The sequence below is a fragment of the Cyclopterus lumpus genome, chromosome 12 (assembly GCF_009769545.1).
Source record: "Cyclopterus lumpus isolate fCycLum1 chromosome 12, fCycLum1.pri, whole genome shotgun sequence".
Lineage (NCBI taxonomy): Eukaryota > Metazoa > Chordata > Actinopteri > Perciformes > Cyclopteridae > Cyclopterus > Cyclopterus lumpus.
The window spans coordinates 2,242,250-2,269,979 of NC_046977.1; the positions used below are offsets into that span (position 1 = coordinate 2,242,250).

General features: G+C 48.6%; 2 protein-coding genes across 5 annotated transcripts; one reads left to right on the top strand and one right to left on the bottom strand.

The window, feature by feature from the left end:
• The first annotated feature begins 588 nt into the window (after positions 1 to 588).
• zgc:162472 (uncharacterized protein LOC553495 homolog) lies at positions 589 to 12,921 on the top strand. 4 transcript variants are annotated; one of them, XM_034546567.1, is made up of 30 exons: positions 589 to 709; positions 1,710 to 1,897; positions 1,968 to 2,562; positions 2,653 to 2,756; positions 2,894 to 2,959; positions 3,284 to 3,451; positions 3,531 to 3,664; positions 3,753 to 3,847; positions 4,195 to 4,249; positions 4,400 to 4,534; positions 4,627 to 4,842; positions 4,948 to 4,999; positions 5,107 to 5,293; positions 5,372 to 5,457; positions 5,547 to 5,946; positions 6,183 to 6,317; positions 6,589 to 6,625; positions 6,727 to 6,846; positions 6,945 to 9,138; positions 9,230 to 9,378; positions 9,460 to 9,578; positions 9,683 to 9,722; positions 9,810 to 9,960; positions 10,065 to 10,133; positions 10,228 to 10,333; positions 10,419 to 10,461; positions 10,547 to 10,615; positions 10,695 to 10,968; positions 11,223 to 11,397; positions 11,474 to 12,921. In XM_034546567.1, exons 2-30 carry the CDS (start codon positions 1,716 to 1,718, stop codon positions 12,230 to 12,232), a joined length of 6,915 nt encoding a protein of 2,304 aa, XP_034402458.1. In that variant the 5' UTR covers positions 589 to 709; positions 1,710 to 1,715; the 3' UTR covers positions 12,233 to 12,921. The 4 variants fall into 4 exon arrangements, with proteins under 4 accessions (XP_034402458.1, XP_034402457.1, XP_034402459.1 ...); XM_034546566.1 differs by having other exon boundaries at positions 1,713 to 1,897; XM_034546568.1 differs by having other exon boundaries at positions 1,713 to 1,897; positions 10,231 to 10,333.
• A 1,447-nt stretch (positions 12,922 to 14,368) lies between these two features.
• LOC117740682 (huntingtin-interacting protein 1-related protein-like) lies at positions 14,369 to 27,389 on the bottom strand. The gene is made up of 32 exons (XM_034547214.1): positions 27,360 to 27,389; positions 26,911 to 27,093; positions 26,759 to 26,815; positions 26,191 to 26,271; positions 26,025 to 26,101; positions 25,883 to 25,944; positions 25,485 to 25,625; positions 24,869 to 24,926; positions 24,686 to 24,761; positions 23,996 to 24,106; positions 23,314 to 23,436; positions 22,794 to 22,977; positions 22,416 to 22,504; positions 21,598 to 21,714; positions 21,396 to 21,497; positions 20,664 to 20,867; positions 20,065 to 20,175; positions 19,794 to 19,988; positions 18,960 to 19,107; positions 18,767 to 18,853; positions 18,567 to 18,674; positions 18,334 to 18,470; positions 17,622 to 17,732; positions 17,313 to 17,371; positions 17,188 to 17,218; positions 17,016 to 17,078; positions 16,645 to 16,745; positions 16,454 to 16,559; positions 15,787 to 15,910; positions 15,629 to 15,690; positions 14,662 to 15,492; positions 14,369 to 14,559 (listed from the first exon to the last, which is right to left on the bottom strand). Exons 1-32 carry the CDS (start codon positions 27,387 to 27,389, stop codon positions 14,524 to 14,526), a joined length of 4,005 nt encoding a protein of 1,334 aa, XP_034403105.1. The 3' UTR covers positions 14,369 to 14,523.
• Positions 27,390 to 27,730: the final 341 nt, after the last annotated feature.

Below are 27,730 nucleotides of genomic sequence, written 5' to 3' on the forward strand. Positions count from 1 at the left end.
GCAGCTCCAAGTCTTCTCTTCACAGTTGAGACTGAGACTTGCTTACTTGGACCGGTGTGAAGCCGTGCTTGAAGCTGTTGACTCTCAGATCCCGTTGTGGCTTTGGGTCTGCCAGACCTCTTCCTGTCACCGTTTCCTCCAGTTTCCAAAAGGCTAGGAAACTGTACTCACTGAAACCTCTCTAACGGAAAAGACCTACACTTTTAAGGGTTATAATGGTCTGTCTTAACTTTTTAATTAGTTAATTACATTATTTTTCAGTTTTTGGTAACTTTTTTGTTTAACCTCTGGCAGTTTGCCACTTACCTTTGGACCATTTCAGGTTATTCACTGGACTTGAACTGCTTAAATTTCAATAAAAAGTGTATATATATACATATATATATGTATATACATATACATATATATATACATATACATATATATACATATATATATATATATATATATATATATGTGTGTGTGTGTGTGTGTGTGTGTGTGTGTGTAGAAAATAAAATACTGTCTCAATTGTGAGGTCTTGCCTCATCCACGGGCTTTACCGCAATCCGACTACATTTCCCACAATCCACCTCGTTTTCGCACTAGGAATCACCGCGTCGCGAAAAAAAACATGGCGGCTTAGTGTGTCCATGGAGTCCGCTACTTTCCGCCCGTCGTCGATCAAAGAAAGCTCATTTCCCCCAACAAACGACACACTCCTGATCAGGTACGTCGCCGGCGGATCGATAACACCCGGAGACGTAATTAGAATATGAATATATCGACCTGGAGGCCCACGGCGTTAACGACAGGACGGTCCCAGTCGAGACATGGCTGCTTCTGGGGTTGTCATGCGAGTTGGAGCCCAGCTTTGTGCACTTTCTGGACTCGTTTCTGGACTCCTATCGACGCGTTTTATTCACTGTTTTACGACGTATTTCTTCCCTTTACGGCCCGGACGTGAGACTTCTCTCGTGTAATTCACTTAAAGGGGCTTTTCTGGCTCGTGCTACAGCAAACTAACGTTAGAAGAGGAAACAAGTGTAAACGCAGTAAAAGTCCTCCATTCGGGTGATGTCGTCATTTTATTTACGCCACCAACGTGTGTTTTACGTTAATTCCGTTTAAAAGTTCAAATAAGTTGAATATAAATATAAATATATGGCAGCGGTGATGGAGAGGTAGGCAACGATGCTGTGACACCGCCCAACAAATGATGACACAGGGAAAAGTGTTTGCGCACACACACACACACACACACACACACACACACACACACACACACACACGTTGCACTGATTACAGTGATCTGAACGCCTGGTAATGAGGAGTGATATTTGAGTGTAAATTACATCCTTTTGTTTTTATAGGTAAGAATGTGTCACTTTGCATTATGTTATGTAAACTGAGCCAATGTCAAACTGCATTATGGGAGACTGTGTGTGTGTGTGTGTGTGTGTGTGTGTGTGTGTGTGTTTTGTTGCTTTATATCCTGTATTTATTATTGAAGAACATATTAAATGACGGATGCAGTCATATCTGTTCACGTGTGTCGGCTGTTGTATGTAAAGCATTATTTTGGGGTCGCAGCCCTGATTTTAACGACACCTCCAGGTCCACGATGTCAGAGTGAAGTTCGTAGGTCGTGTTTCACGTTGAGCTCGTTGTCCCGGGGGGGGGGGGGGTTCTCCGATGTAACGCCGATGCACCTTCCTGTGTGTCTTCAGGGCGAAATGTTCCGCCGGGCGAGATTCAGTGTCCGGCCCAATGTCGGCGCGACGGGTAAAACGCCTCAGGAAGCCCCGTCGGCAACTCCGGAGGCCGGCGAGACCCCCAAAGACGTTGGCGAGGGCGGCGCCGCAGTGACGGACCACCAGTCTGTCGGGACCTCGTCGGAAAGACCTACAGCCTCGGGGTGAGTGCCGAGCGCTTCGAGTCGCACCACTTGGCGTTTGACAAATGCATAACTGTTTACTACCGCTTAGGGATGGCATTGAGCAACACGGAGAAGGTACCGGCTCCTCGGCGGCGGTCCAAAGAAGGAAGCGGTTTTCCGTCAAGCCCAAAGTGGCGCCGGGCCGCCCCTCCACAGTCGCTCGGATGCAGAAATCCCACGTCCAGGCCGCCTCTGAAACTCCCGACGAAGTCCCCGTCTCGGACCAAACCCGGACCGCGGTCGCCCCTCAGAGACTCCAGTCCCCGAGGAGACGGAGGCCTTCGGAAGACGGCAAGCAGCCCAAAGCGAGCCCCGTCCCACCGGGCGGTTCAGAGCCTTCGGCCGACGACCCTGCGGCGAATCTGCCGGCGGCGAGCGGCGAGGCGTCGGAAAGCGCGTCGGGCGGTCAAGAGAAAGGAGCTCCTTCCAGGCCACCGGACGACGTCCCGCTCTCGCTGCCAGACAAAGAAGCCATGGAGATATCGGAGAAAGCCAGGACGCTGGTGTCGTCCAAGAGCGGTCGCGCTCGCTCGCCGCCGGCGTTCTCCTTGAGCCGACTCCTGAACGACCCGTCGGACCTGCAGAGGCTTGCGAAGGCCCAAAAACTCAGAGAGCTGCTCAGACGGGAGATGCATAAAGAAAAGGTGAGCCGGGGGTTATTCACAGGCGTTGTTCTCCTCATTCTCCAGATATTAATATACATGGAGTCGTTGTGTTATCTTTGCGTGTTGCAGAAGCTCAAGAAGGGAAACCTGCGTGTCCAGGAATTTAACTTGGATCCGGCCAAAATGACCATGAGTGACCTGATCCGCTATCTACCGCAGTCTAACCCCATGACGTGAGTGTCTCATCTCCACATGATGTCTTCTATTGATCATTCTGGCTCTTATTGGAAATAAGCTTTTTTTTCTTCTTTTATTCTTTCCTTTTCTTAACTTATGTGACTATAATTATCTTTTTTTTTTTAATTTCCAGATCGAGTTTAGAAGAAGCGGCTCAAGAGAACGAGACTGTGGTCCCACCGACTCCAAGAAGAGAAGCGTAAGTTCATCCCTTCATATTTCTAAAAATCTCATTCTATTATAGTTTTGATTTATTGAGTTTTACTGACTTTCCTTATTTGTATCCAAATGGGGTAAAAAAAAATAAAAAATAAGATGTCGGTTCAATACAGCATGTTCAAAAAGAAAATTGAACTATATAAAAAAAATTTTTTTTTTAAATCTAATAATTAAAAGAGCCATTTAAAAAAAAAAGTTTAAACATTTTTTGTTTATCTCGACAAAATGAATGTGGTGAATAATATCTGTGTCATCAGCCTCATCATAAGTGATCCTCATGATGTTTTGGATGTAATACCTGCAGGTCACCAGAGAGGGCGCCGGAACCTGTGGTCCTCCCTAAGATGGGAAGCCCCGGGGCGGGGGAAGGGGGGGATGAAGAAGAGGAGGAGGAAGAGGAGGAGGAAGACAGCTCGATGGTTCCTCAGGTCAAAGTAGCCGAGGATGGCACGCTGATCATTGATGAAGAGAGGTCAGTGGACTTGTAGATTTTCCACCCTGAATATGAACGTTGCTCCATGATGGTTGAACCTTCTCACGCTGTGGTCCAGCTTGACGGTGGAGGTCCTGCGAGCCAAAGGCCCAAATCCAGCTCAGGACCGAGACCCCATATTCGAGCGTGGATCCACCACGACTTACGCGAGCTTCAGGAAGGGGACCTACACGAAACCCTGGTCCAACGAAGGTTCACCCGATATGGATAATGGATGCAGATTAATTCATTTTAATCTTTTATCGCCTTGTTTTTAACGTCTCGGTCGTTTCCCCATCAGAGACGGACATGTTCTTCCTGGCCATCAGCATGGTGGGGACCGACTTCTCCATGATCTGTCAGCTGTTTGCTCTCCGAACGCGCTCAGAGATAAAGGTGTGTGTGTGTGTGTGTGTGTGTGTGTGTGTGTGTGTGTGTGTGTGTGTGTGTGTGTGTGTGTGTGTGTGTGTGTGTGTGTGTGTGTGTGTGTGTGTGTGTGTGTGTGTGTGTGTGTGTGTGTGTGTGTGTGTGTGTGTGTGTGTGTGTGTGTGTGTGTGTGTGTGTGTGTGTGTGTGTGTGTGTGTGTGTGTGTGTGTGTGTGTGTGTGTGTGTGTGTGTGTGTGTGTGTGTGTGTGTGTGTGTGTGTGTGTGTGTGTGTGTGTGTGTGTGTGTGTGTGTGTGTGTGTGTGTGTGTGTGTGTGTGTGTGTGTGTGTGGTTAATTGTTTTCATTCTCATCTTTCAGAACAAATTTAAAAAAGAAGAGCGAGAGAATTCCTGGCGGGTCGACAAAGCTTTCCGTGAGTATTGTCGGACAATGTATCTTTAAAAAAATTGGGATTTAGGAAATATTACGTCAGGTTAATAATTTTGCATGCCATTTAAGTGTGGGTGATGTTTCTTTGTGCGATCTCTGTGCATATTTAGATTAAAAGTTTATTATCTTGTAGGAGAACGGCGCAAACTGGACATTGAATATTTTTCTAAGTTGCTGGAGAAGATTATGGAAGTTCACAAAAACAGGAAGAAACTCCGGTCACTCGCCGCGAAGAATTCCCCCAAGAAGACCGAGAGAAAGCCAAAGGGTAACTAACTGTATATATATATATTATATCATATATCATGCCATGCTTAATACTCGATTCAACACATTTATCTGTGCTTTTCGTTCCTCCAGCGGCCACAAAAGCCCGGAAGCCGAGTGTCGTGGAGGAGGGAGACGAGAAAGAGGAGAAGCAAATTGCCGACTTGGAGGAGGAGGGAGAGAAGGAGAACGAGGACCTCCGTAACGAAGGAGGAGCCGACGCCGCGAAGAAGAAGAAGCGTAAAAGAAAGAACCGAGACGACGCCCCGACGGGGGAACCCGACGACAAGAAGAACAAAAAGAAACAAGGTGCTCGCTCAATCTATCCAACTTATTAAAGTAGGTTCATAAATGTATTTCCAGAAAATGGTTGCCTTGATCCTCGGGATGTAAAGTTGTTTTTAATGTACTCAGATGAGGCCGACGTACCTGCAGACACTGAGGCAGACTGTCCACCATCAGACATGTAATTCAACCTTTTATTTTTTTTTAATTCTGTTTTTTAATAAAGTGAATATTTCGCATCGCCGCTTGACCATAAAACTTTTTTTTTTTTTTTGTGGGTCTGAAAAGGACGGAGAGCGCGAATGAAGCCGCGGACGCCAAAATCAAGCCGGCTAAACTCTCACGAGGCAAAGCCCCGAAACCCCTCGTGCCTTTGGGCCGGAAGCGGGCTAAAAAGCCCCCGCCGGCCTCCACCGAGACCACCGCCACGGATAAAGAGGACCAGGGCGTCATGGACGGAGATGATGAAGACCAGGTTATGATTTTATCACAGTCATCAGATGTTTCTGAACATTGTTACTTGTTCTCACTCAACGTTGTGCACACTTTTCAGGTCAAGAGTCAAGCTGATGGGAGGAAGTCGCCCACGGAGGACTCTGAAGAGGAGGATGCCGCCCTTCAGCCTCAGAGGCCTACCAGGTACGACATGTCATTGTTTTCATGGCATTAAAGGAGGATATAACCGCAGAGGAGCGTTTCATCAGTGTGTGTGTGTGTGTGTTCTTTAGGTCTGGGAGAGTGCCGAAACCCATCCAGCTCCTGAACTACCCCGCCAGAGAGGCTGCACCCGAAGCGAGCCCTGCCTCCCCCGAGGGGTCCGCCAGGCCTAAAGCCAAAAGCACCGCCAAGAGGCGGAGACCGTCGAAGCTGCCGTCATCCCAAGAGTCCAAAAAACCTAAACTGGTCACGCTCAGGGCTTCTCAGTCCGAATACAGCGACGAGGAGGATGAAAAGCAGCGAGGAGGAGGAGGAGGAGGAGGAGGAGGAGAATATGAAGATGAAGATGTGGAGGAGGACGAGCACCCTGTGTGGGGCTCCAGGAACGACAGCACGGCCCCCGTCTTTGTGCCGGCCAGCCTGCGCTCGCCGCGACCCGTGATCCCAGAAGTGGAGGAGACTGTGGAGGAGGTGTGTGTGTGTGTGTGTGTGTGTGTGTGTGTGCGTGTGTGCGTGCGTGTGTGTGTGTGAAACTGTTTCCTGTCGTGCAGACGCAAACCATCCATTCATTTTAATTGACTTTCTTTTATTTTTTGCATTATATTTTCTTTGTGCATGGTTTTCCATTCCATAATTCAAACCCTCCACTCTTGACTCCCCCCCCCCCCCCCCCCCCCCCCCCCCCCCCTCCCCCATCCCACACGTAGCTTGATATCTTGGCCAATATCCCTGATGTGTTGGGCATCTCCCATGATGCACTGTTCCCCGACGCCTCTTGCGAGCGGGCGCACAGTGAGACGGGCGCAGCCGAGCCCTGTGAACATCAGTTGGATCTGCTGGTTGTGAGTGTAAAATGCCATCAATAAATATAGCACTTTAATATACAAATTATTATTATTTTTATATACATTCTCAAAGCTCCATCCACGTGTTTTTATCTGCAAAAGGACCAACATTGATTTGGATTTCTCCCTCTTTAAGTTTCAGTGCAATGTTGCATGCTGTTTGCATGAGAATCACAAAGAAGTGTTTCTGTAATGCATAAGTTGTACAACTATTCTGGCTTCTAGCTGAAGTCTTTGATGTGACTCAATATATTTGTTTCCCTTGCAGGATGTTATAGACTTCCTTTCTTCAGACCACATAGAAGGTAGGTTGAAGAGATATTCTGACTAGCTCCCAGTGCCACATTTATATATATATATATGTATATATTTATGTCTCATGAATTATCCTTTGTGTTTCTTTTAGTATCTGAGAACGAGAACGAGAGCTACAACGAGGCGGCTCAAACCCTGCTGACCATCGGTAACCTGGCTCCCCTCCCTCCGTCGGAACAGGACCAAGAAGCCACTCAAGATGATGCAACAGGTCGGAGACACGCAGGAGACGTGATGCATTCCTTTCAGATTAAACTGCAGTGAATTTAAAATGGACCAATGTGTTTTTTGTTTTTTTTTAAATTGCAGCCAATGTGAATGAAACCAGCCGGCGCCTGGAAGAAGAGATCTCATCGACGCCGGCTGAACTGGAGGAGAGCGGTGCCGTTCCTTCTGACCGCGGAGCAACGGAAACATCAGGAGCCGTCGTGGAGCTCCTAGACGGTGACGGCGTCTCCCTCGTTGAAGCCATTGATCAGAGGACGGGTTTCCAGATGGACCCCGCCCCTCAAAGTCCAGGGAGCTCAAAGACGAATTCTCCACAGGCCAAGAAGGGACGCTCCTCCAAGGCGAAGCCAAAACCCAACCTGGGCCCGGCCTCGAGGACCGCTCGGTCCCAACCGGGGCCATCGGCGGTAAGGGGATCCGAGGAGAGCCACGCGGTTGCTCCTCGCCTCGCTCCAACCACGGAGACGCCGTCGGCTGCAGAGGACACCCCCAAGATGGCAGAGTGCAGTAAAAACACGCTAGGAGATGACATTTCTTCTATCGGAGTCGAGCCCACAGAAGAGCCATCTGGAGGTGAGAAGACGTCTGTTGGTGAAGGACAACCCCTCGAAAAGCAGCCTCAAGGCTCTTCTGAAGCCCAGCTGGAACCCCGTGTGGAGCCGGCCTCCGGAGACTCGGGGTCAACGTCCGGGTCGACAGAGGAAGTGCCGACCGCTGAGAGAAGCTGTAGCAACCAGGTGACGTCTGACACGGCGGTCACAGAAACCCAGTTAGCCCAAGAGAGCATCGACCATCCTGCTCCACGTGCTCCACCTGCAGAGGAGGTACCCGTCACTCAGAAAGAAGAGAGTGACGTGGGACCTACTCAGCCGACCAGGAAGAGTCGGTTCCAGAAAGTTAAACCCAAACTCAACTTGGCACAGACATCCAGGAGTCTGGGTTCTAAAGACTCCCCCCCAACTCCACACCCCAAAGTCCATGAACACACAACAGAGGTCGAAGCAGAGCCAGCTGTCACCACCTCGAGTTGTTGTCCCGATGCTGCTTCCGATTTGATCCCACTGGTGACTGTAGGGACGACTCTCAGGCCCACAGAAGAAGTATCCACACCTGAGGAGGAGAAGAGCGACGTTGGAGTCGTTGGTCGAGTAGAACCGGACGCAGAAACACCCCATCGGAGTGTTCCTGAAGCCCAGTTTCCACCCAGGAGGGAACAGGCCACACGAGACCCAACGCCCACGTCAGAGTCCTCGGCTGAGAGCCGCTGTGATGACCCACAGCCGACCTCCGACCCGGGAGTCACAGAGTCCCTCCGAGGAGGTTCAGACCTGGACCCGGCTCCCGTCACTCGTGCAGAGGAGCTCCCTGCCGGTCAGAAAGAGGAGAGCGACGCCGCTTCTCCCAGACGTCGGTTACAAAAAGTCAAACCCAAACCCAACCTGCCGCCGACGTCCAGAACCGCGAGGTCTAAACCCCCGACCACCAAGGACTCCGTCGCACCGCCGCAGCCCACGGAGACGCCCTCCAGCCAGACTTCACGGGCCGAAGACACCGAAGACACGAGGGCAGAAGCACGGCTGACTTGCAGCGCCGCCCCTCCGAGCCCAATTAAAAGTACCAGCGCCTCTTCGGTGTCATTGTGCTCGACGCAGAGAACCACAGACGAAAGGTCCTCAGATGTTGGACTAGACTCCAAGGGCTCGGAACAAAAGGTTCCTCCAAGAAGGCAACGCTTTTCCAGGGTCAAACCCAATTTAGGATCCCCTAAAAGCCCCAGAACCACACACGCAAAGCTGCAGGCAGATGACCTCAGCAAACCCCCAGAACCACCGGGCCACGTGGACACCTCTTTCACCTCGGAACCACAGCCGGTGGACGATAACGATGCACAGACGAAACGGGAGCTCACGGGGACGGACTCGCCGCGTGCAGAACCTCCAGAGTCCGGCCTCGCCATAGCGGAGTATTGGTCTCTGAATACAGACCCTAAAGGCCTCGCAGTCGAAGGAGGGGACAGAACGGCAAGTACTGATCAGGTGGAGCACGCACCCGCCTCCCAACGGGACCAGGACCGGTCCACGCGGTCTACCGGGTCAAACACCCGACCGACGGGCGGCCCGAGTGCAGCGTCGGATGTCCGGTCCTCAGGAGGCGGCTCGACGCCCCCCACCAGAACACAGTCCGCGGCCGGTTCTAAAGATGAGGTCGAGTGTGAGGCGCAGAGTCCAGATTCAGTCCAGCAAGGTTCTGAGCCCAATCACACAGCTGCCCAGAGGTGAGGCCTCAAGAGACCAACGTAAACACTGTTTTAATGCTTTGAATGAATCTTTGGGGAGTCATCGGTCTCTTGTTTCGTCCTCTTAAAGCAGCGATCCGTCAGAACCGACCGACTCGCCCTCGAGAAGAGCTCCGCAGGCTCGCAGAGGCCGGCTCGTTAAACCCAAACCCCGTCTGGTTCCCAGCAGCCGACCTCCGCCACCCCGACAGGTCCAGAATACAAAACGGGCAGAAACAGGTTTGACCCTCTTTTCCCTGTAGAACCGCCGCCACCCATGACCCGACCGGGCCCGTGTTGACCTCTACTGGGTCTTAACAGGTTTTGGCGCAGAAGGCGTGTCCGACCTCAGACCTGACATCCCAGACCCAACAGAGGGCGCTACTGTACAACACAGAGACCCAAACTCCTCTCCACATGATGCTGACGGGTGTCCTCAGGTGAGGTATCAGTGTTGGAGTTCATCTTGTGGGCGTGAGCTTGTGACTAGTATGTTCTCCTTTTAAGCATTAATCCTAAAACGTGTCTCCCGTCACACTTCCAGGCTGCAGGAGGGACCCAAAGTCTCCCCATATTTCCAGACAGTGAGTCAGATTTGAGTTGCTTTTGTCCTGTTTTACAGTGAACGCACCGCGGCTTTTTAGGTTAAAAAAACTTCTCTCCCTTTTCAGCCTCGGCGCCGTCGTCTCAGGAGCCTTCGGATCCAGAAGAACCGTTCTTCATCCTCTCTCTGACGGAGATCCCCGTCTGCTCGCTGAGCGAGCCGGTGGCCGGCGGGCCTGAACGCCTCCCTCGTGCTCCTGGAGCCAATGGGCATCAGAGGTCAGCGGCGGCTTTTAAAACTCTTTTTTTTTTTTTTACCAGCGGGGGTCATGATCCCGTTCATGCATGTGTCTGATTCCACGACTCTCCTCGCTCCTCATCAGCGTTCCCGGAGAAGCGCCTGAACGCCTCCCTCGTGCTCCTGGAACCGATGCGCCGCTTGAGCATCAGAGGTCAGCGCCTGCTTTAAAAAAAAAAAATGAAAAGAGGGGTCATGATCCCGTTCATGCATGTGTGAATCTGTCTGATTCTCTCCTCGCTCCTCAGCAGCGTTCCTGGAGAAGCGCCTCCTTCTTCTGCCGCTGCGCCCGTGGAGGAGAGCGGCGAGGCGGACCTCGTCTGGGTCTGGGACATCGAGCCGGCTGCGTCTACGGTACGTGAAGGTTGTAAGGAACCGCCTGCAGCTCCAATCTGATGAATACGTCTATTCAAATCCACATGTTGGTGTTTTTCCTCAGACTCAACCGGGTCGGGCGATGGAGAATCCCGTGGAGCCACACGGTAGAGTGACTGTGTGACGCTGTACTTAAACTAATGATTGATGCCATGATGCTAACTGTAAGTGTTGTTTGTGTGTGTGGAGCAGAGACTTCTACAGTCCATCCACCTGAGACTGAAACCCCTAAAGAACCCGGTGGCCCGACTCGAAGAAGAGGTACATGAATACTGACTCATCTCATGCACTCAAAGTGAGCACGTCTTCTTCACCGTGCTCCCGTTTCTCTTGTGCTCAGTCAAAGAGCCGGTGAAGCCCGAGGCTACGAAGCGGAAGCAGGCCGGCAAGACCCTCGTAGCCAAGGGAGCGGCGTCGACCCCCATCCAGACGGACGCCGCCGGGCCCTCGGAGCTCCCCGAAGCCTCCGTGGACGTGGTCGGCGAGTCTCGGGGAGGAAGTGGTGATCGTGTAGATGTTGAGAAGGAGACTCCGACGGGGGGAGGAGGCGTGCCTGAGGAAAGCGGCGCAGGAGCACGAGCGACCCGGACGAGGGTGACGAGAAGCCAGAACAGGTGAGGAGAACTTTGGCTCCCAACCTGGACCGGCAGGATTCTGATATCTTCCTCAGTTCTGCACCCTCTCCATGAGATGCTTTTTAACTGTTCATTACACCAACAGTGGGTCAAATCTTTATTGTAGGTTACGGATTAAACGGTTCGTCATTCACATCCAACTTCAATGGTTAATATGATTTTAAATAATCTGTAAATGATCTCTAGAAAAGAGCCAGAAGTCTCTTTTTATTGTTTTCAATTCCCCCGACTAGAAAACCCAAAGGCTTTACGGAGACCGACGCCCCTCCACCTGGCAAAGCAGCCCCCAAGGGCCCGAGGGTTAGAACTCCACGTGCAGCTGGAAAACGCTTGACCCCGGCGCCCGCGGCCTCGGCAAAGCGGGCGCCGCCAACACACACGCCGAACGCTTCCCCGTGTCCGGCCGAGGTGAGGGGGGAACCAGTGGAAGTCCAGTTCACCCACTCGGAGGCCATCGCAGCTGATTCCTTGTTCTTTGTTTCAGGCTCCGGCTTCTCAGAGGAGTGACTCCAGAAAGAAGGAGGAGCCTACCTCCAGAGAGGAGGAGGAGGAGCCCACCTCCAGGAAGGAGGAGGCGCCTACCTCCAGAAAGAAGGAAGAGCCCACCTCCAGGAAGGAGGAGGCGCCTACCTCCAGAAAGAAGGAAGAGCCCACCTCCAGAAAGAAGGAAGAGCCCACCTCCAGAAAGAAGGAGGAGCCCACCTCCAGAGAGGAGGAGGAGGAGCCTACCTCCAGAGAGGAGAAAGAGCCCACCTCCAGAAAGGAGGAGGCGCCCACCTCCAGAAAGAAGGAAGAGCCCACCTCCAGAAAGAAGGAAGAGCCCACCTCCAGAAAGAAGGAGGAGCCCACCTCCAGAAAGGAGGAGGAGCCCACCTCCAGAAAGGATGAGGAGTCCACCTCCAGAAAGGAGGAGGCGCCCACCTCCAGAAAGAAGGAAGAGCCCACCTCCAGAAAGGATGAGGAGTCCACCTCCAGAAAGGATGAGGAGTCCACCTCCAGAAAGGATGAGGAGTCCACCTCCAGAGAGGAGGAGGAGTCCACCTCCAGAGAGGAGGAGGAGTCCACCTCCAGAAAGGAGGAGGAGTCCACCTCCAGAAAGAAGGAAGAGCCCACCTCCAGAAAGGAGGAAGAGCCCACCTCCAGAAAGGAGGAAGAGCCCACCTCCAGAGAGGAGGAGGAGGAGCCCACCAGCGTGTCCCAGTACTTCTTATGTGACATTTTTACAGACGTGGAGGAGGGATGACGGCTGTGGAGACGTGGTTTTTAAAATGTTTAAGTTATTTCTTTCCGGAGGTTAATTCATGACCAAAAGATTGCTTTTTGTTGTTGTTATTTAAGTGAAGCTAAATTTACTATACTTTCACAAGCACTTTGAATATATTCAGTAGTTTCAATTTACTGGAACGCCTCATTTTCTCTTTTTTCATAAACACTCTATGTAAACATTAATAACCCAGAAGGAGGTGGCACCATTTCCCCGATTTATTCATGTTTCAATCCTCAGATTCCCTTATTTGGTTATTATACCTGTGAAAATGTAAATATTGTAAAATATCAAATAGGGTTTTTTTTTGGATCTTTTTTTTATTTTTCCACATCTGTTGACGGCAACACCGAACTCAGGAAAACACAACCAGAGGACGTTTGGGTATTTGTGCTAATTAGTAATAATTCATTTGAATCTTTGTATTTGACACCAAAAAAAACATAATGTATTAATCTTGCATGATTTCTGTCTAAATGCATCCCACTCAGAGGAAAGCTAGCTTAACGTGTTTGTACATCGTGCTGTTCAGTGTTCAGTGTTCATGTAAAGTTTGATACTTGAAACCAAAACACACGCGTTCTTCTTCTTAAACGTTCCGTTAAGTTTATTAAGAATAACACGTGGAAATCTGTGAGATCAGAATTAAAACGTATTCTTCCACCAAACGCTCGCCTCGACTCTCATTTGATGGTTTTCTTTTTTTATGGTGAATTTGCACTCTGATTTTAAGAATAGAACCGATTTTTTGATGTTGGAGGTCAAAGGTCAAGGTGACCTCATGTCAGTGTCCCCGTTCTCGTGAACGCCTCGAGGGGAATTTCTTCAAATGCGGTCGGCAAACATCCACCTGAACTCATAGCTCCTCCCCTCACTTTGTCATCATCATCATCATCATCGACGGTGTGAGGAGCAGATTAGACATATGAGACATCGGGGGTCTCCTCCACAGAGAGGAGGAGGTGCAGGGACATCGGGGATCTCCTCCACAGAGAGGAGGAGGTGCAGGGACATCGGGGATCTCCTCCACAGAGAGGAGGTGCAGGGACATCGGGGGTCTCCTCCACAGAGAGGAGGTGCAGGGACATCGGGGGTCTCCTCCACAGAGATGAGGTGCAGGGACATCGGGGATCTCCTCCACAGAGATGAGGTGCAGGGACATCGGGGATCTCCTCCACAGAGATGAGGTGCAGGGACATCGGGGATCTCCTCCACAGAGATGAGGAGGTGCAGGGACATCGGGGGTCTCCTCCACAGAGACGAGGTGCAGGGACATCGGGGATCTCCTCCACAGAGATGAGGAGGTGCAGGGACATCGGGGATCTCCTCCACAGAGATGAGGAGGTGCAGGGACATCGGGGATCTCCTCCACAGAGATGAGGAGGTGCAGGGACATCGGGGGTCTCCTCCACAGAGAGGAGGTGCAGGGACATCGGGGGTCTCCTCCACAGAGACGAGGTGCAGGGACATCGGGGGTCTCCTCCACAGAGATGAGGAGGTGCAGGGACATCGGGGGTCTCCTCCACAGAGAGGAGGTGCAGGGGCGCCCTGCAGGGACATCGGGGGTCTCCTCCACAGAGAGGAGGTGCAGGGACATCGGGGGTCTCCTCCACAGAGACGAGGTGCAGGGACATCGGGGGTCTCCTCCACAGAGACGAGGTGCAGGGACATCGGGGGTCTCCTCCACTGAGAGGAGGTGCAGGGACATCGGGGGTCTCCTCCACAGAGACGAGGTGCAGGGACATCGGGGGTCTCCTCCACAGAGATGAGGAGGTGCAGGGACATCGGGGGTCTCCTCCACAGAGAGGAGGTGCAGGGACATCGGGGGTCTCCTCCACAGAGATGAGGAGGTGCAGGGACATCGGGGGTCTCCTCCACAGAGAGGAGGTGCAGGGACATCGGGGGTCTCCTCCACAGAGAGGAGGTGCAGGGACATCGGGGGTCTCCTCCACAGAGATGAGGAGGTGCAGGGACATCGGGGGTCTCCTCCACAGAGACGAGCCCTGATATGGACTTTTCCTCTCCTAAATAAAACTATGAGGATAATGTGACGACATATTTCAAACCTTGCAGAGCAGAACTCAGAGGAAACAGATTATTTTAGGATTTTTAATGAATCAACTCGTAATCAGAAACATAACAAAAATAGTTTTCAATTTGCACATTTAGCTATAAGTGTGTCATTTTAAGCTCCTAAAATATTTCATATTTACAGAGCCAGATGAGTGATTAAGTTATATAAGTATATATTTATGTCAGATTCTTCTTCTTCAAGGTTCCCCGGTTCCAGCGTCACCTCGTCTGAACTGCAATAAAGAAAAGAAGAAAACATTCATTCTCACAATCTTCCTCTTCCAGCGTATGATGGTGAACATCCGGCTCTCCAGCCGAGAGGTTTCAGCCCTCACCGCGTTCTTCAGCAAGTTTCCAGATTTGGTAAAGATGTTGGGTTTCCTCGAGGCCGGCTTGGCGGTCTCGGCGCTGGTCGGTGTCGGAGACTGAGACCGGGAGAGGCTGGGGGAGGAGGTCTGAGGTTTTAGGTACGTCTGGGTCGGGGTGAAGGCCGGTGATGGTGTGTAGACTTGAGCCGGAGTAAAGGTCTGGGTCGGGGTGAAGGTTTGAGCCGGGGTGAAGGTTTGAGCCGGGGTGAAGGTTTGAGCCGGGGTGATGGTCTGGGTCGGGGTGAAGGTTTGAGCCGGGGTGATGGTCTGGGTCGGGGTGAAGGTCTGGGCCGGGGTGAAGGTCTGGGTCGGGGTGAAGGCCGGTGATGGTGTGTAGACTTGAGCCGGGGTAAAGGTCTGGGTCGGGGTGAAGGTCTGGGCCGGGGTGAAGGTTTGAGCCGGGGTAAAGGTCTGGGTCTGGGTCGGGGTGAAGGCCGGTGATGGTGTGTAGACTTGAGCCGGGCTGCAGGTGTTTGTCGGGGTGTAGTCAGACTGGGTCTGAGCCGGTGCAAAGGGATTGGTCGACGGGTAGCTCTGGGGGTTCTGTGAGAAGGTCTGAGGCTCCGGCGTGGAGTCCAGCAAGGTGGGCGGCGGCGGCGGAGGGAAGTCCTCGTCTGCATCTGCGTCCCCGGCTGCGTTGCCGGCTGCGTTGCCGGCTGCGTCGCCGGCTGCGTCGCCGGCTGCGTCCCCGGCTGCGTTGCCGGCTCCGGAGGCGTCCAGCTCGTAGTGCCTCTTCCTCAGCTCCCCCAGTCGGACGCGCCCCTGATCCAGCTGGCTCTCCAGCTGCAGCACCTTCACCTGAGAGGTCCGGAGGCCACAATGTCGTCAGGAGGTGTTCAGATCCTTTTTACTTTAATATCACTTCAGTCAATGGAGCTTGTTGGTAAAAACACTGTAAACGACGGGCTAAACGTCGGGGACTCGAACGCCTCACCTGAGCTTCCATCTCCTCCGTCTTCAGCTTGATCAGCGACATGCCGGAGAAGTCCATCGCACCTGAGAACGACATCGCGTCATTAAATCGTGCTGCCGCCCCCCCCCCCCCCCGACGTGGACTGACGAGACCCCCCACCCCCCCTCACCCCCCCTCACCTTGGTCGGAGATCTGCAGCTGCCCGTGTTTGGTGGAGGTGACGACCAGCGCCGCCATGTCGTTCACGTGACGCGAGGCCTGCTTCAGGGTCTGCAGCTTCTTGTTGCCGCGGTCGGCCTTCACCTGAAAGATGTTTAATGAGGCACCATTAGAGACCAGGTCTGAGTGGTTTAGGACCAGGTCTGAGTGGTTTAGGACCAGATCTGAGTGGTTTAGGACCAGGTCTGAGTGGTTTAGGACCAGGTCTGAGTGGTTTAGGACCAGGTCTGACTGGTTTAGTACCAGATCTGAGTGGTTTAGGACCAGGTCTGAGTGGTTTAGGACCAGGTCTGAGTGGTTTAGGACCAGATCTGAGTGGTTTAGGACCAGGTCTGAGTGGTTTAGGACCAGATCTGAGTGGTTTAGGACCAGGTCTGACTGGTTTAGTACCAGATCTGAGTGGTTTAGGACCAGATCTGAGTGGTTTAGGACCAGGTCTGACTGGTTTAGGACCAGGTCTGAGTGGTTTAGGACCAGGTCTCTTTTGTAACAACTCATAAAACGTCACAAGCCCTTTTCCCACTTGTGGATATTTGCGCTGGACCCGGTTCCCCATCAGCCCTTGAGGTGCAGGAGCCCAGCAGGTCCATTCAGAGCTCCTCGAACCAGCAGCAGAGCGTTTCGTACCTTCGAGGCGGCGACGAGATGAGCCGTGCTCGCCGCGATCTCGTGAGAACAGGCGATGAGCTCCTCGTACGCTCCGTCTTCGCCCACAACGCGGTCGGCCGAGTCTCTGGGGGGCAAAGAGGGGGGGGGGGGCAAAACTTGGTGATGTGGTTTTGATGCGGTGCAGGGACCACGTGTGCCCGGGTACTCACAGCAGCTGAGTGGCGCCCCAGCCCACGGCTTTGGAGGCGGAGATGAGGCCTTCGGTCCAGCGAGAGTTTTTGGCATAAAAGTCCGTGACGGACGCCGCTCCCTGGGAGAAAGAACGATTGCAAACGCGTGTCAGTGAACGCACCACGGAGGAAGTCAGCAGCTGCATCGATTGGTTGGCTTGTTTTTAGAATATGATATATAAGATATTCTAACTCTAGCGCTCCTTTAAACGGACATAGATTGCTCTGGGTGTTTAAAACACGTCCACAGCAGGACTTCACTTTGCTCTCGTGCTCCAATCATTCATAAATAATGATTTTCACATCTAAATGTTGCTCTTGATTCCTAAAAAGGGAGATTTAAAACTCACCCTGCCTCCTTCCACGATGTCTTTCTGCAGGTCGGTGGACGCCGTCACCAGCATGTGAACGGCCTGCAGAGGAAAAGAACCACAGAAGAAGAAACACAGGAGTTAAAAAAAAAAATGTATACAAATGAAATAAAACAACCACAGAAGTTTTTTAAGGAGGCAGAGTTCTGACCTTCATCAGGTCCGAACAGGATCCCAGGATGCTGAGATGGAAGGAGAACATCACACAGGTTGCAGGTGAGTGAAAAGACGCAGAGAAGCTCAAATAAACTATTTTTTACGGAGCACTCGTCTCACCTCTGGTTGACCTCCAGCTGGACGCCAGAAGTTTCTCTCCTCGTCTGATTCAGAATCTCCTGGGAAACGGACATTTAAAACGGGAAGCATCAGTGTGTGCGTGTGTGTGTGCGTGTGTGTGTGTGTGTGTGTGTGTGTGTGTGTGTGTGTGTGTGTGTGTGTGTGTGTGTGTGTGTGTGTGTGTGGGTGTGTGTGTGTGTGTGTGTGTGTGTGTGTGTGTGTGTGTGTACGTGTGTGTGTGTGTGTGGGTGTGTGTGTGTGTGTGTGTGTGTGTGGGGGTGTGTGTGTGGGTGTACGGCGTGTCCTCACGTCCATTCGCAGCACCGCCTCTTCGATGGCCGTCGCCGTGGCGATCATCTCCTTGTCCACCATGGCGCCGAGCTCCTCTTTGAGAACGTCCCGTCCTTTCGGACGCAGATCCTGAGACGGAACCGCAAAGTTGAAGTACACAAGGTTCAAGGTTCAAGGTTCAAGGTTCAAGGTTCAAGGTTCAAGGTTTTTTTATTTGCCATCTGTGCCTAGACCAGCAGTCCAGACACATCGGAATTATTTTTGCAGGGTTCTCCGAGTCAACAGAGGTACAAAACAAACACACTATAATAATAATAGAAATATGAAAAAGACACTGTACATAGTGGTAAAGTGTATGCAGTATTTAGTATTTACAGTATTAACAGTATTAAGTACAGGAACAGGTTATCAAAAATAAACATAAGAAAGGAAAGGAGATGCTAAGTAGCTAAGTAGTACATCCGTAGTAGTAAATTGTAGGCTAGTGCTGTGGGGGAAGGGGACAGTTATATGGGGATATTGCACACACATCGATATATATATACATATATATATATATGTATATATATATATGTATATATAAGAACCACAAAGTTAAAGTACACGTAAAACTTGCAGATTAAGGCCAAAGGCTCAATTAAAGGCCAAATTAAAAAGGTAATATATAATACTCAATTAAATACAAATAAAGCTCAATTCTAAATACTTTCGGGGCTACTTTGTGTCTCACCTGTCCCAGAGCGAGGATGCGCTGGACGGTGAAGCGCACGGCGGAGGGATCTGCTCTCGGTAAAGTGGCCTGAAGCTTCAGATCCTTCAGGTACTGGAGGCAGTGATTCGCACAATCACGACAGCTGTCCGTCAAACCTGGAGGAGGAGAAACGGGTGCACTGCGTGTTCACTTCACATTTATATGTTTTTTATTTATCATTATTATTATATTATGCGTGTTTCAGAGCTCACGGTCGGCCTGGTCCGTGGGCGCCGAGTGAGACGCCGCCGATCCGTTCACGATGGTGTCGGCGGTGAGATGAGAGAACTGAGTGACGGCCCTCAACAGACCGCTGGCATCTAAGAACAAGTGAGGTGTCGTACAGTAAGAGGTTGTTACTGTACGGCTCCTCAGAGGGACGTGCAGTACTTATATCTGACCACCGCCTCACCGTCCGTGTTCCCCAGGTACACCACGTGGCTCTGCTGCATCTTGTCGATGGCGCTCAGAGTGATTTCAGCTCGATTCACCAAATAATCTGAAACCCCAGAAGAGGAACTGGATGGAAGAACTTTGACCTCTATGAAGCATTTATGAAATGTGTTTTCTCTGGATACTGTGTGTGTGTGTGTGTGTGTGTGTACCCGGTGAGCTGGTGCAGAGGACGTGCACGGGGTCGTCCAGTTTGGCCACAGCGTCCAGTATGATGCCCTCGGCCTCCACCACCGCACACTGCAGCAGGCAGAACTGCTCCTCCTTCAGCTTCTGGGAAAGCTCTTCTCCACGGCAGGCCTGAGGACACACACACACACACACACACACACACACACACACACACACACACACAGACAGACACAGTAACTAACCACGCTGATACTCACCACAGCTTCTCTGTGCAGGTCGTAAGGTGCGTTATGTGTGTGTGTGTGCGTGCGTGTGTGCATGTGTTGTGTGTGTGTGTGTGTGCATGTGTTGTGTGTGTGCATGTGTTGTGTGTGTGTGTGTGTGTGCATGTGTTGTGTGTGTGTGTGCATGTGTTGTGTGTGCGTGTGTGTGTGTGTGCATGTGTTGTGTGCGTGTGTGTGTGTGCATGTGTTGTGTGTGTGTGTGTGTGCATGTGTTGTGTGTGTGTGTGCATGTGTTGTGTGTGCGTGTGTGTGTGTGCATGTGTTGTGTGTGTGTGTGTGTGTGTGTGCATGTGTTGTGTGTGTGTGTGTGCATGTGTTGTGTGTGTGTGTGTGCATGTGTTGTGTGTGTGTGTGTGTGCATGTGTTGTGTGTGTGTGTGTGTGTGTGTGTGCATGTGTTGTGTGTGTGTGTGTGCATGTGTTGTGTGTGCGTGTGTGTGTGTGCATGTGTTGTGTGCGTGTGTGTGTGTGCATGTGTTGTGTGCGTGTGTGTGTGTGCATGTGTTGTGTGTGTGTGTGTGCATGTGTTGTGTGTGTGTGTGTGCATGTGTTGTGTGTGTGTGTGCAGCACCTGTTGCTGCAGCTGGGTGTGGAGGCTTCCCAGCTCCAGGCTGCTCCTCTGCCTCTCCTCCTCCAGGGAGCTCTGGTGGAGCTGCGCTTGCTGCCTGAGGGAGTTAAGCTCCGCCTCCTGGTCCCTCGCGGAGCGCAGCAGCGCCTCCCTCTCGGCCTGCAGCCCGGCTAGAGAGCTGCTCAGCTGGGTGCCGCTCTGAGGATCACAAACACCAGTTAGTGGGTGCTCCCCCCCCCCCTCCGGTCTAAAGCTCCTCCAAACCGTGTCCCACCAGCTCTTGGCTCTGCAGGGCGCCGGCCGCGCGGTGCAGCTCCGCCCGGGTGGCGTCCAGCTCTCGCCTCAGCCGGTCGATCTCCAGCTTCTGCTCCGCGTTGATGAGCAGCTTTCGGAGAGGAAATAGTGTTTTAATTCGTACAGGCAAACACTTTGCATAAGACATAAAACAGGATATTAAAATAGAAATAAGATTTTAAATCAGTGCCGGTACTAATTTACTGTCTAAATGTACACAGTAAATAAAATAAATTAATACTTTTCACTTTGCACTTGTACACACTTTCATTTTTATTTTTTCAATTTTCATTTCCTTTATTATTTAAATTCCTAAATGTAACATGCCCTGCTATTATATTTTATTTTATTTTATTGTATATTTGTAAATGTTTTGCTGCTGGGGATGAATAAAGTAAAATAAAGTAAAATCTAATCTAATATATCGGGTTTAGAATTCACTCCCCAAGAAAATGTGAATGTTCTTGACTTAAAACTATGCAAGTTTCCAACATTTTGGAGCATTATTATTATTACAATAGGCCTTGCGTATGTTTCATAAACGTCGGTGACATTCCTCCAGGTCACCAGGTGGCGTACCTGCTGCTGCAGCTGGGCTCTCAGAGCCTCCAGCTCCTGGAGGAGCCGGTCCCTCTCCTGGTCCAGGGAGCCCCGGTGCTGCTGGGCCTGCTGGGCCTGCAGCCTCAGGGAGGACAGCTCCGCGTCGCCCCCTCTGGCCGAGCGCAGCAGCGCGTCGCGCTCCGCCTGCAGCGCCGCCAGGCGGCCGCTCGCCTGAGAGCCCTCCTGAGGACGCGGGACACGGGGAGTAATAATTATTCACATTTTACTTTAATTAACAGGATAAACTGAACCAACAACACATGTTACACAATTATTTCCAGAGATATGTGCAATGCAACATAGAAGTTGTGATAGAGTCTTATGTCAAGTTCATTAAAGTTAACGGGCACAATGACGATGATCCTCCTCCCCCAAAAAAAAAAAAAAAAAAAATATATATATATATATATATATATATATATATATATATATATATATATATATATATATAAATTATAGTTAATTAAACCCAAGCAACTGCCTGGAATAAAATCCATCTAAAAAATGTCCAAATCCTGATTTTAAACCGTAACGATCTGATTAATAATAAATAAACGATATGTGTGCCACATTTTGAATATTCGTGGCTAAATAATAAAGAAGCAGAGCAGCTCTTCCGAGTGAAGCTCTTCTTCCTGGTTTCCATCACTGATCCTGAGCTGTGAATACAAGTTGTTGTTGTTGTTGTTGTTGTTGTTGTTGCTGCCTCACCATCACTTTGTTGTCCAGAGCGCTGCGAAGGTGAGCCGACTCGGCCCTTTGCTCCAGCAGTTCTTTGTTCAGGCGCTGGAGCTCCTGCTGCTGCTGATCCACCTGATCGGGAGAGGAGAGCCCTAATCAATAAATCAATACTCCATGACAACAACAACAACAACAAAGGCGACGCCGGGAGGACTTTTCACCGGCTCCTCACCGCGTTTCTTCTCTCCTGGCGGACATTTTCCAGCTCGTTCTCCAGCTGCTGTTTGTTTCTCAGCCAGTCGTCTTGACCTTGTTTTGCACCCGAGAGCCGCTTCCCTGTTTCTGCGTTCTGCACAAACACACAAACAAACAAACAAACAAACAAACAAACAAACAAACAAACAAACAAACAGGCTTTAAATGATACAACAGTTGGACATTTTGAGATGAACGCGTTTGTATTGCTGAGCGTTGGACGAGAGGATTGATACCACGCACGTGTCTGTAGATATGAAGCTACTGCCAAGAGCTGCTTAGCTTAGCATAGCATAAAGACAGCTAGCATGGCTCTGTCTCACGGGGAAAACTACCAGCACCACAAGCTCACCGATTAACATGTTTTATATGCTTTATTTAATATGTGGAAAGAAAAGTGTAAAATTACAAGTTTACGGTTTCACAGAGCCAGGCTAACTGCTTCATTTGATTCCAGTCTTTGTGCTAAGCTAAGCTAACCGGCTGCAGCTTCAGTGGTGTCAATTCTCTTATTTAACTCTCTAAAAAGGTCAAACTTTTCCTTTAACTATAATATTATAATTTTAACTTGGACGATTAAACAGCTGTGTAATACTCTGTCATAATAATACTGAATATAGACTGTACATTTCAAGACATATTCTTATTTAACTCTTATTACTTCTTTCATTTATATCAAAACATAATAGATCTTAATAGAAGAGGATTTAATTGAAGTAACTGGATGTATATAATGTATATAATGTATTATATAAACATGTGGCGTGTAAGTTAACGATAACAGTGATGGCTGACCGTCTTCATCAGGTTGGCGTGGCTGGTGATCAGCTCTGCGTGGCGCTCTTTGAGTTGAGTGAAGCGAAGCTCCGCCTCCTGAGCGCGGTCTGCGTGAAGACGACGACGAAGAGCAGAGCGACAATCATTTATTATTATATATATATATATATATTGTATATATGATATTTATTCATTTTAATTTACTTTACATACAGCTTTTAAAATAGAATGTTTTGTTGTGTAAATAATCAATCAAATGCAACATTTTGTCAACTGTTCTTTTATAATAATTTAGGCAAAACTGCAACAACATTTCATATTTACAGCTTGTAAAATGTTATAATATGCTTTTTTATTATGTTTTATTATGTGAATAATAAATCTCCGGTAACTCACGGTCCGCCTCCCTGAAGCCGATCTGAGCCCCGGCGTTGGCGGCGTTGGCGCTGCGCAGAGCTTCCACCTCCGTCCGCAGGTGTTCCTTCTCCAGCATGGCCACCTGCTTGTGGCCGCGCTGCTCCTCGACCTCGGCCTCCAGGTGATCCACCTGAGCCCTCAACTCGGTGACGCACCTCTGGGCCTGGAGGGAAGAACAGGTGGTCGTCACGTCCGAGACGCCCCGTGTCCCCCTCAGCTTACCTGGGCCCCCCCTGTCCCCCTCAGCTTACCTGGGCCCCCCCTGTCCCCCTCAGCTTACCTGGGCCCCCCGTGTCCCCCTCAGCTTACCTGGGCCCCCCGTGTCCCCCTCAGCTTACCTGGGCCCCCCGTGTCCCCCCGTGTCCCCCCGTGTCCCCCTCAGCTTACCTGCCCCCCCCCGTCTCCCCCTCAGCTTACCTGGGCCCCCCCGTGTCCCCCTCATTTTACCTGCCCCCCCCCCCCGTGTCCCCCTCAGTTTACCTGCCCCCCCCCAGCTTACCTCGGCCTTGAGGAGCTGCAGCTCCGGCCTGAGCACCTCCAGCTCCCTCTTCAGACTCTGGTTCTCGGTCCCCCGCTGCTCCACCGACGCGTCAGGTGACCCCATTTGGTTGAGCAGATAGTACTGTTAAATAATAAATAATAAATAATAAATAATAAATAATAAATAATAAATAAATAAATAAAAGAAACAAAAAAATAAAAATGTATTTAAAATATGTTTTTAAATAATAATACTAATATATATATATATAATAGAAAAAGATATAGAAAAATAAATAATACAAAATATATATAAATATAAAAGTTCAATAAAAAAAAAAAAATATATATATAATAGAAAAAGTTATAGAAAAATAAATAATAATAAAAAAATATATATAAATATAAAAGTTCAATAAAAAAAAAAAGATTATAGAAAATAAATAATAAAAAATATATATAAATATAAAAGTTAAAAATAAATTGTAAATTAAAATTATAAGTTATAAATTAAAACATTTAAATTATAAAAAAATCATAAACATTACAAATTAAAATGACAAAAAACAAAAGAAGATAATACTGCTCAACACACAAGCGTTAGTCTTGAAACGAGAAAAACAACTGAACATTAAATTCATATTAAATTCATATTTATTCATGTTTTGTTGGACCTGCGGCATCGGAGACGCTTCCCTTACCTCCGGGTGCGTCTCCACCTCCTCTTCGGTGTGCCGCCCCTCGTTGGCCATCAGCACCACCGGCTTCTTGTATTCACCCAAAGCAGCGGCGCGGAGGAAGTTGGGAGGAGCCTGCGCCGCAAACAAAATAATATAAGTTTAAATGTCTTTTATAAGATTTGAGGTACTTTAATACCACTTCATACCTCGGAGTTTATATGTGTTTTACTCCACTATATGCATTTTAAAGCTTATGTTACTTTACGATTTACAAACAGAAAACATGAAGGGCTTCTACATTTTTTTTTTTTTTTTTTTTTAATGGTTTCAGTCATTTTTAAGCAAAATTGCAAAAACATTTCATGGTTCCAGCTTCTAAAATGTGAAGATCTGCTAATTTTCACCCAAATTAATCACTTTGGGCTTTAATTGTGACGCCATTTCTCACTATTTTTACAAACCACACAATAAATCATTTAATGAATAAAATAAACAGCAGATTAATCCACTTTACAACAGTAAAATCCTGCTTTTACATTTACTTTTAGAAGATGTTCCCGATTAAATACTTTTACTGAAGTCATATTTTCTGTATATTTACTAGTAATATTACTAGTATTCTACGTAGTACTCAAGTAAATGAGTATTTTTCTCCCCGCTGATGATGATAAAAACACTCAAATCAAATGTGGAAACATTGAGGACACTCACATCGGGGAGATCTGGGATCTGGATGATACTTTTAAAGAACTCCATTTCTCTGGCTCGGTCGAAGAACTGAGCGAGGCTGAAGAAAAGGAACCGAGGCCGTCAGCAACAGAACCAACAGAACCAACAGAACCAACAACGCGGATGAAAGTGTGTTTACGCCTCGAGGAAGTACCGACGACACACCTGGTGAACAGGTCACGGAACCGCTCTCGGTGTCCAAGAAGAACATCCGGAGCAAGGCCTGGAGGATATGTTCATCATGATTTATCAAACATATAGACAAATGAGCAACACATACTAAATAAATAAAACAATTATAAATTAAATAATAATAATAAATAAAAAATAATAATAATAAAAATAAATAAATAATATATATATATATATATACAAAATAATATGTTTTTATTTATAGAGCGCTTTTTATATAAAAGATGTAGCTAAAAATATGCAACATATACTAAATAAATAATAAATAAATACAATAATAATATATTTTAAAATACAATAAAAAAATAATAAAATATATATATATATAAAATAATAATGATTTTATTTATAGAGCGCTTTTTATATAAAAGATGTAGCTTTAACTGATTTTCTTAGAAAATATGCAAACAAGGGCAAATAGACAATAAAAAGGCAGTAGATGCTAAAATATGTAATGGAATAAATGACAGAATCATAGTAAACACAATAATAACTAACAACAATTAGATCGTCATCAATTAAAAAAGGCACAATTAAATGAAATCTCTCTCGTTTTGAACGTGAAAAGACAGATTTCTGCGCGACTCACGGCCGTGCAGCTTGAACATCAGCAGCACGGAGAAGTGGTAGAGGAAGCTGCAGTCCAGGATGAGCGGGATCAGAGGGGTCAGGCGGCACAGGCCGGCGGCGGTCGTCGCTTTGGCTCCGTTGGCGTCCAGCTGACGCAGAACTTCACGCAAGAAAAACAAGATTAAAAAAACACACACACAATCAAGGACAAAGTTAAAGAGTCCGGCGGCTGAGTTCATCAAAGCCTGACATCTGTTCTTCCTCTGAGCCGCGGAGCGCCATTAAAAAACACCAAAGCACCAAATGTGGATTCATCCGACGCAGAAAATAGTCCCCGACAAACGCACTCTTTCCTCCAGCCGTTAGAAGAGATTATTCATCTTTTTTTTTTTTTTTAAAGAGTACACCTTTACCCACCCGTGTCCTCCATCTTCAGCCCGGCGTCCCAGTAATCCATGAGTTCCTGCGTCATGTCCAACCTGCAACACATTGAAACCACATTCATGGAGCATCTTTAACGAGAAGCAATGAGCGCGGTCGCCGCCGGTAGAAAACCTACAACTCGGTCACGCCGTTTCCCGTTTCCTTGTCCAGAGTCTCGTCGGCGGTCTCCAGGTTGCCTGGGATCATCTTGTGCTGCGGATTTATTGTTATGATCGTCATTCCGGGTTCGTCACATATCGTTTGTATGAACCGTAAACAAATATGAATATTCATGTTGTTACCTTTGCGTGGAATTCCATTTTGAGGACGAGGAACTTGGCGGACAAGGCGACGATGTGTCCGTATCGGTCGTGCAGGTTTCCCTGCAAATGTATATTAAATAAAATCCTCCCACATTATTTAAAAGAGCTGGAAATGAAGACACTTATTTAATAAGGCTAGCATTCAAGCTTTCACATATTATATATCATTATAATTAGTGCCGGTTGTTTTTCAACCTTTTTGTCTTGTTGTAAAGAAACATTTACACCAAAAGTTCTCACATGGATTTAAATGGACAAAACTGGAAGAATTATCCAATATTTCACAAAAAAATAAAGCTAAAATGTTAGCATAACTTAGTTTGCTTCATCTCATGACCCCTCAGGATTATCTGGTGACCTATCGGAGGGGCCCGGCCCTCAGGTTGGGAACCACTGGGACCAAACTATCTGTGTAAAGTAGTTAAAAGTGTCTCTTTGGTGTTAAACATTTTACTGCTGATACTTTACACATATTGTTGTTTACTCGTGTTCGCGGAGCGTTGTTTATTCGTTTACAGTGTTGGATCGGTTGCTACGGAGCACTCACCCAGAGAACGCCCATGTCTTTAACGTTCCTGCAGTATCGGTGAGAATCTCTGACGGTCTGCGGGTGGAACCGAGAGGAGAGGAAGAGGAGGTTAAACGCGGAGAAGACGTCCAGAGTCAAAGACTCAAAGACTCAAAGACTCAAAGACTCACGTTCCGGTGTCCGTCCCGCAGCACTTTGTGCAGCAGGTAGCAGAACTTCCAGCTGGTGATGGAGCTGCTGGACAGAGGCAGGTTGAGGGCGTAGGACCAGAAGGTGGAGGCTCCGCCCTCCTTGTGCGTTCCCACGATGATGACGTCACAGCGGTCAAGGAAAAAACACGGACGCACAAAACTCTCATTTTGAACACATTACCGCGTCTATAAAGAAGAAACGTTTGGATTTTAAAAACCTCCACATATGGACGGATTGCCTTGAAAGCTCGTACAGACATTCATGTCCTCCAGAGGATGAATCCCACTGATGTTGGCGATGCTCTGACCTTCCCCTTAGTTCAGAGGGAAAATATCGTGTTTACTTTCCAACGGATTGCCATGAAACTTCCTGCAGACGTTCGTGGTTCCCAGAGGATGAACCTTAATTACTTTGGTGATCCTCTGACTTTTCCTTCAAGTTCCACCAGGAGATTCATATTTGTGGCTCAGAGAGAAATATCTTGATTGCATTGCAACGGATTGCCATGAAACTTCCTGCAGACATTCAAGGTCCCCAGAGGATGAACCTTAATTAATGTATTCATCCTGTGACTTACTTCTAGTTCAACCATTAGATTCATATTTGTGGTTCAGGAGAGACATATTTTTATTATTTTCAAACAGCATGCCAGAAGTTTCCTACATACATTCAAGGTTCCCAGAGGATGAACCTTAATTAATGTATTCATCCTATGACTTTACTTCTATTTCAACAATTTGATTCATATTTATGGCTCAGAGAGAAATATCTTGATTGCATTGCAACGGATTGCCATGA

Excerpts from the sequence above, each read along its gene's own strand:
- zgc:162472 (XM_034546567.1), top strand. The coding sequence starts at position 1,716 with ATGTTCCGCCGGGCGAGATTCAGTGTCCGGCCCAATGTCGGCGCGACG. Across the intron at positions 2,960-3,283 it reads CCGACTCCAAGAAGAGAAGC|GTCACCAGAGAGGGCGCCGG; the intron begins GTAAGTTCATCC and ends TAATACCTGCAG. Across the intron at positions 9,579-9,682 it reads ATGCTGACGGGTGTCCTCAG|GCTGCAGGAGGGACCCAAAG; the intron begins GTGAGGTATCAG and ends TCACACTTCCAG.
- LOC117740682 (XM_034547214.1), bottom strand. The coding sequence starts at position 27,389 with ATGAATCTCCTGGTGGAACTTGAAGGAAAA. Across the intron at positions 24,762-24,868 it reads TTCCGTGACCTGTTCACCAG|CCTCGCTCAGTTCTTCGACC; the intron begins GTGTGTCGTCGG and ends CCTTTTCTTCAG. Across the intron at positions 23,437-23,995 it reads AGGTGGAGACGCACCCGGAG|TACTATCTGCTCAACCAAAT; the intron begins GTAAGGGAAGCG and ends ATTATTTAACAG.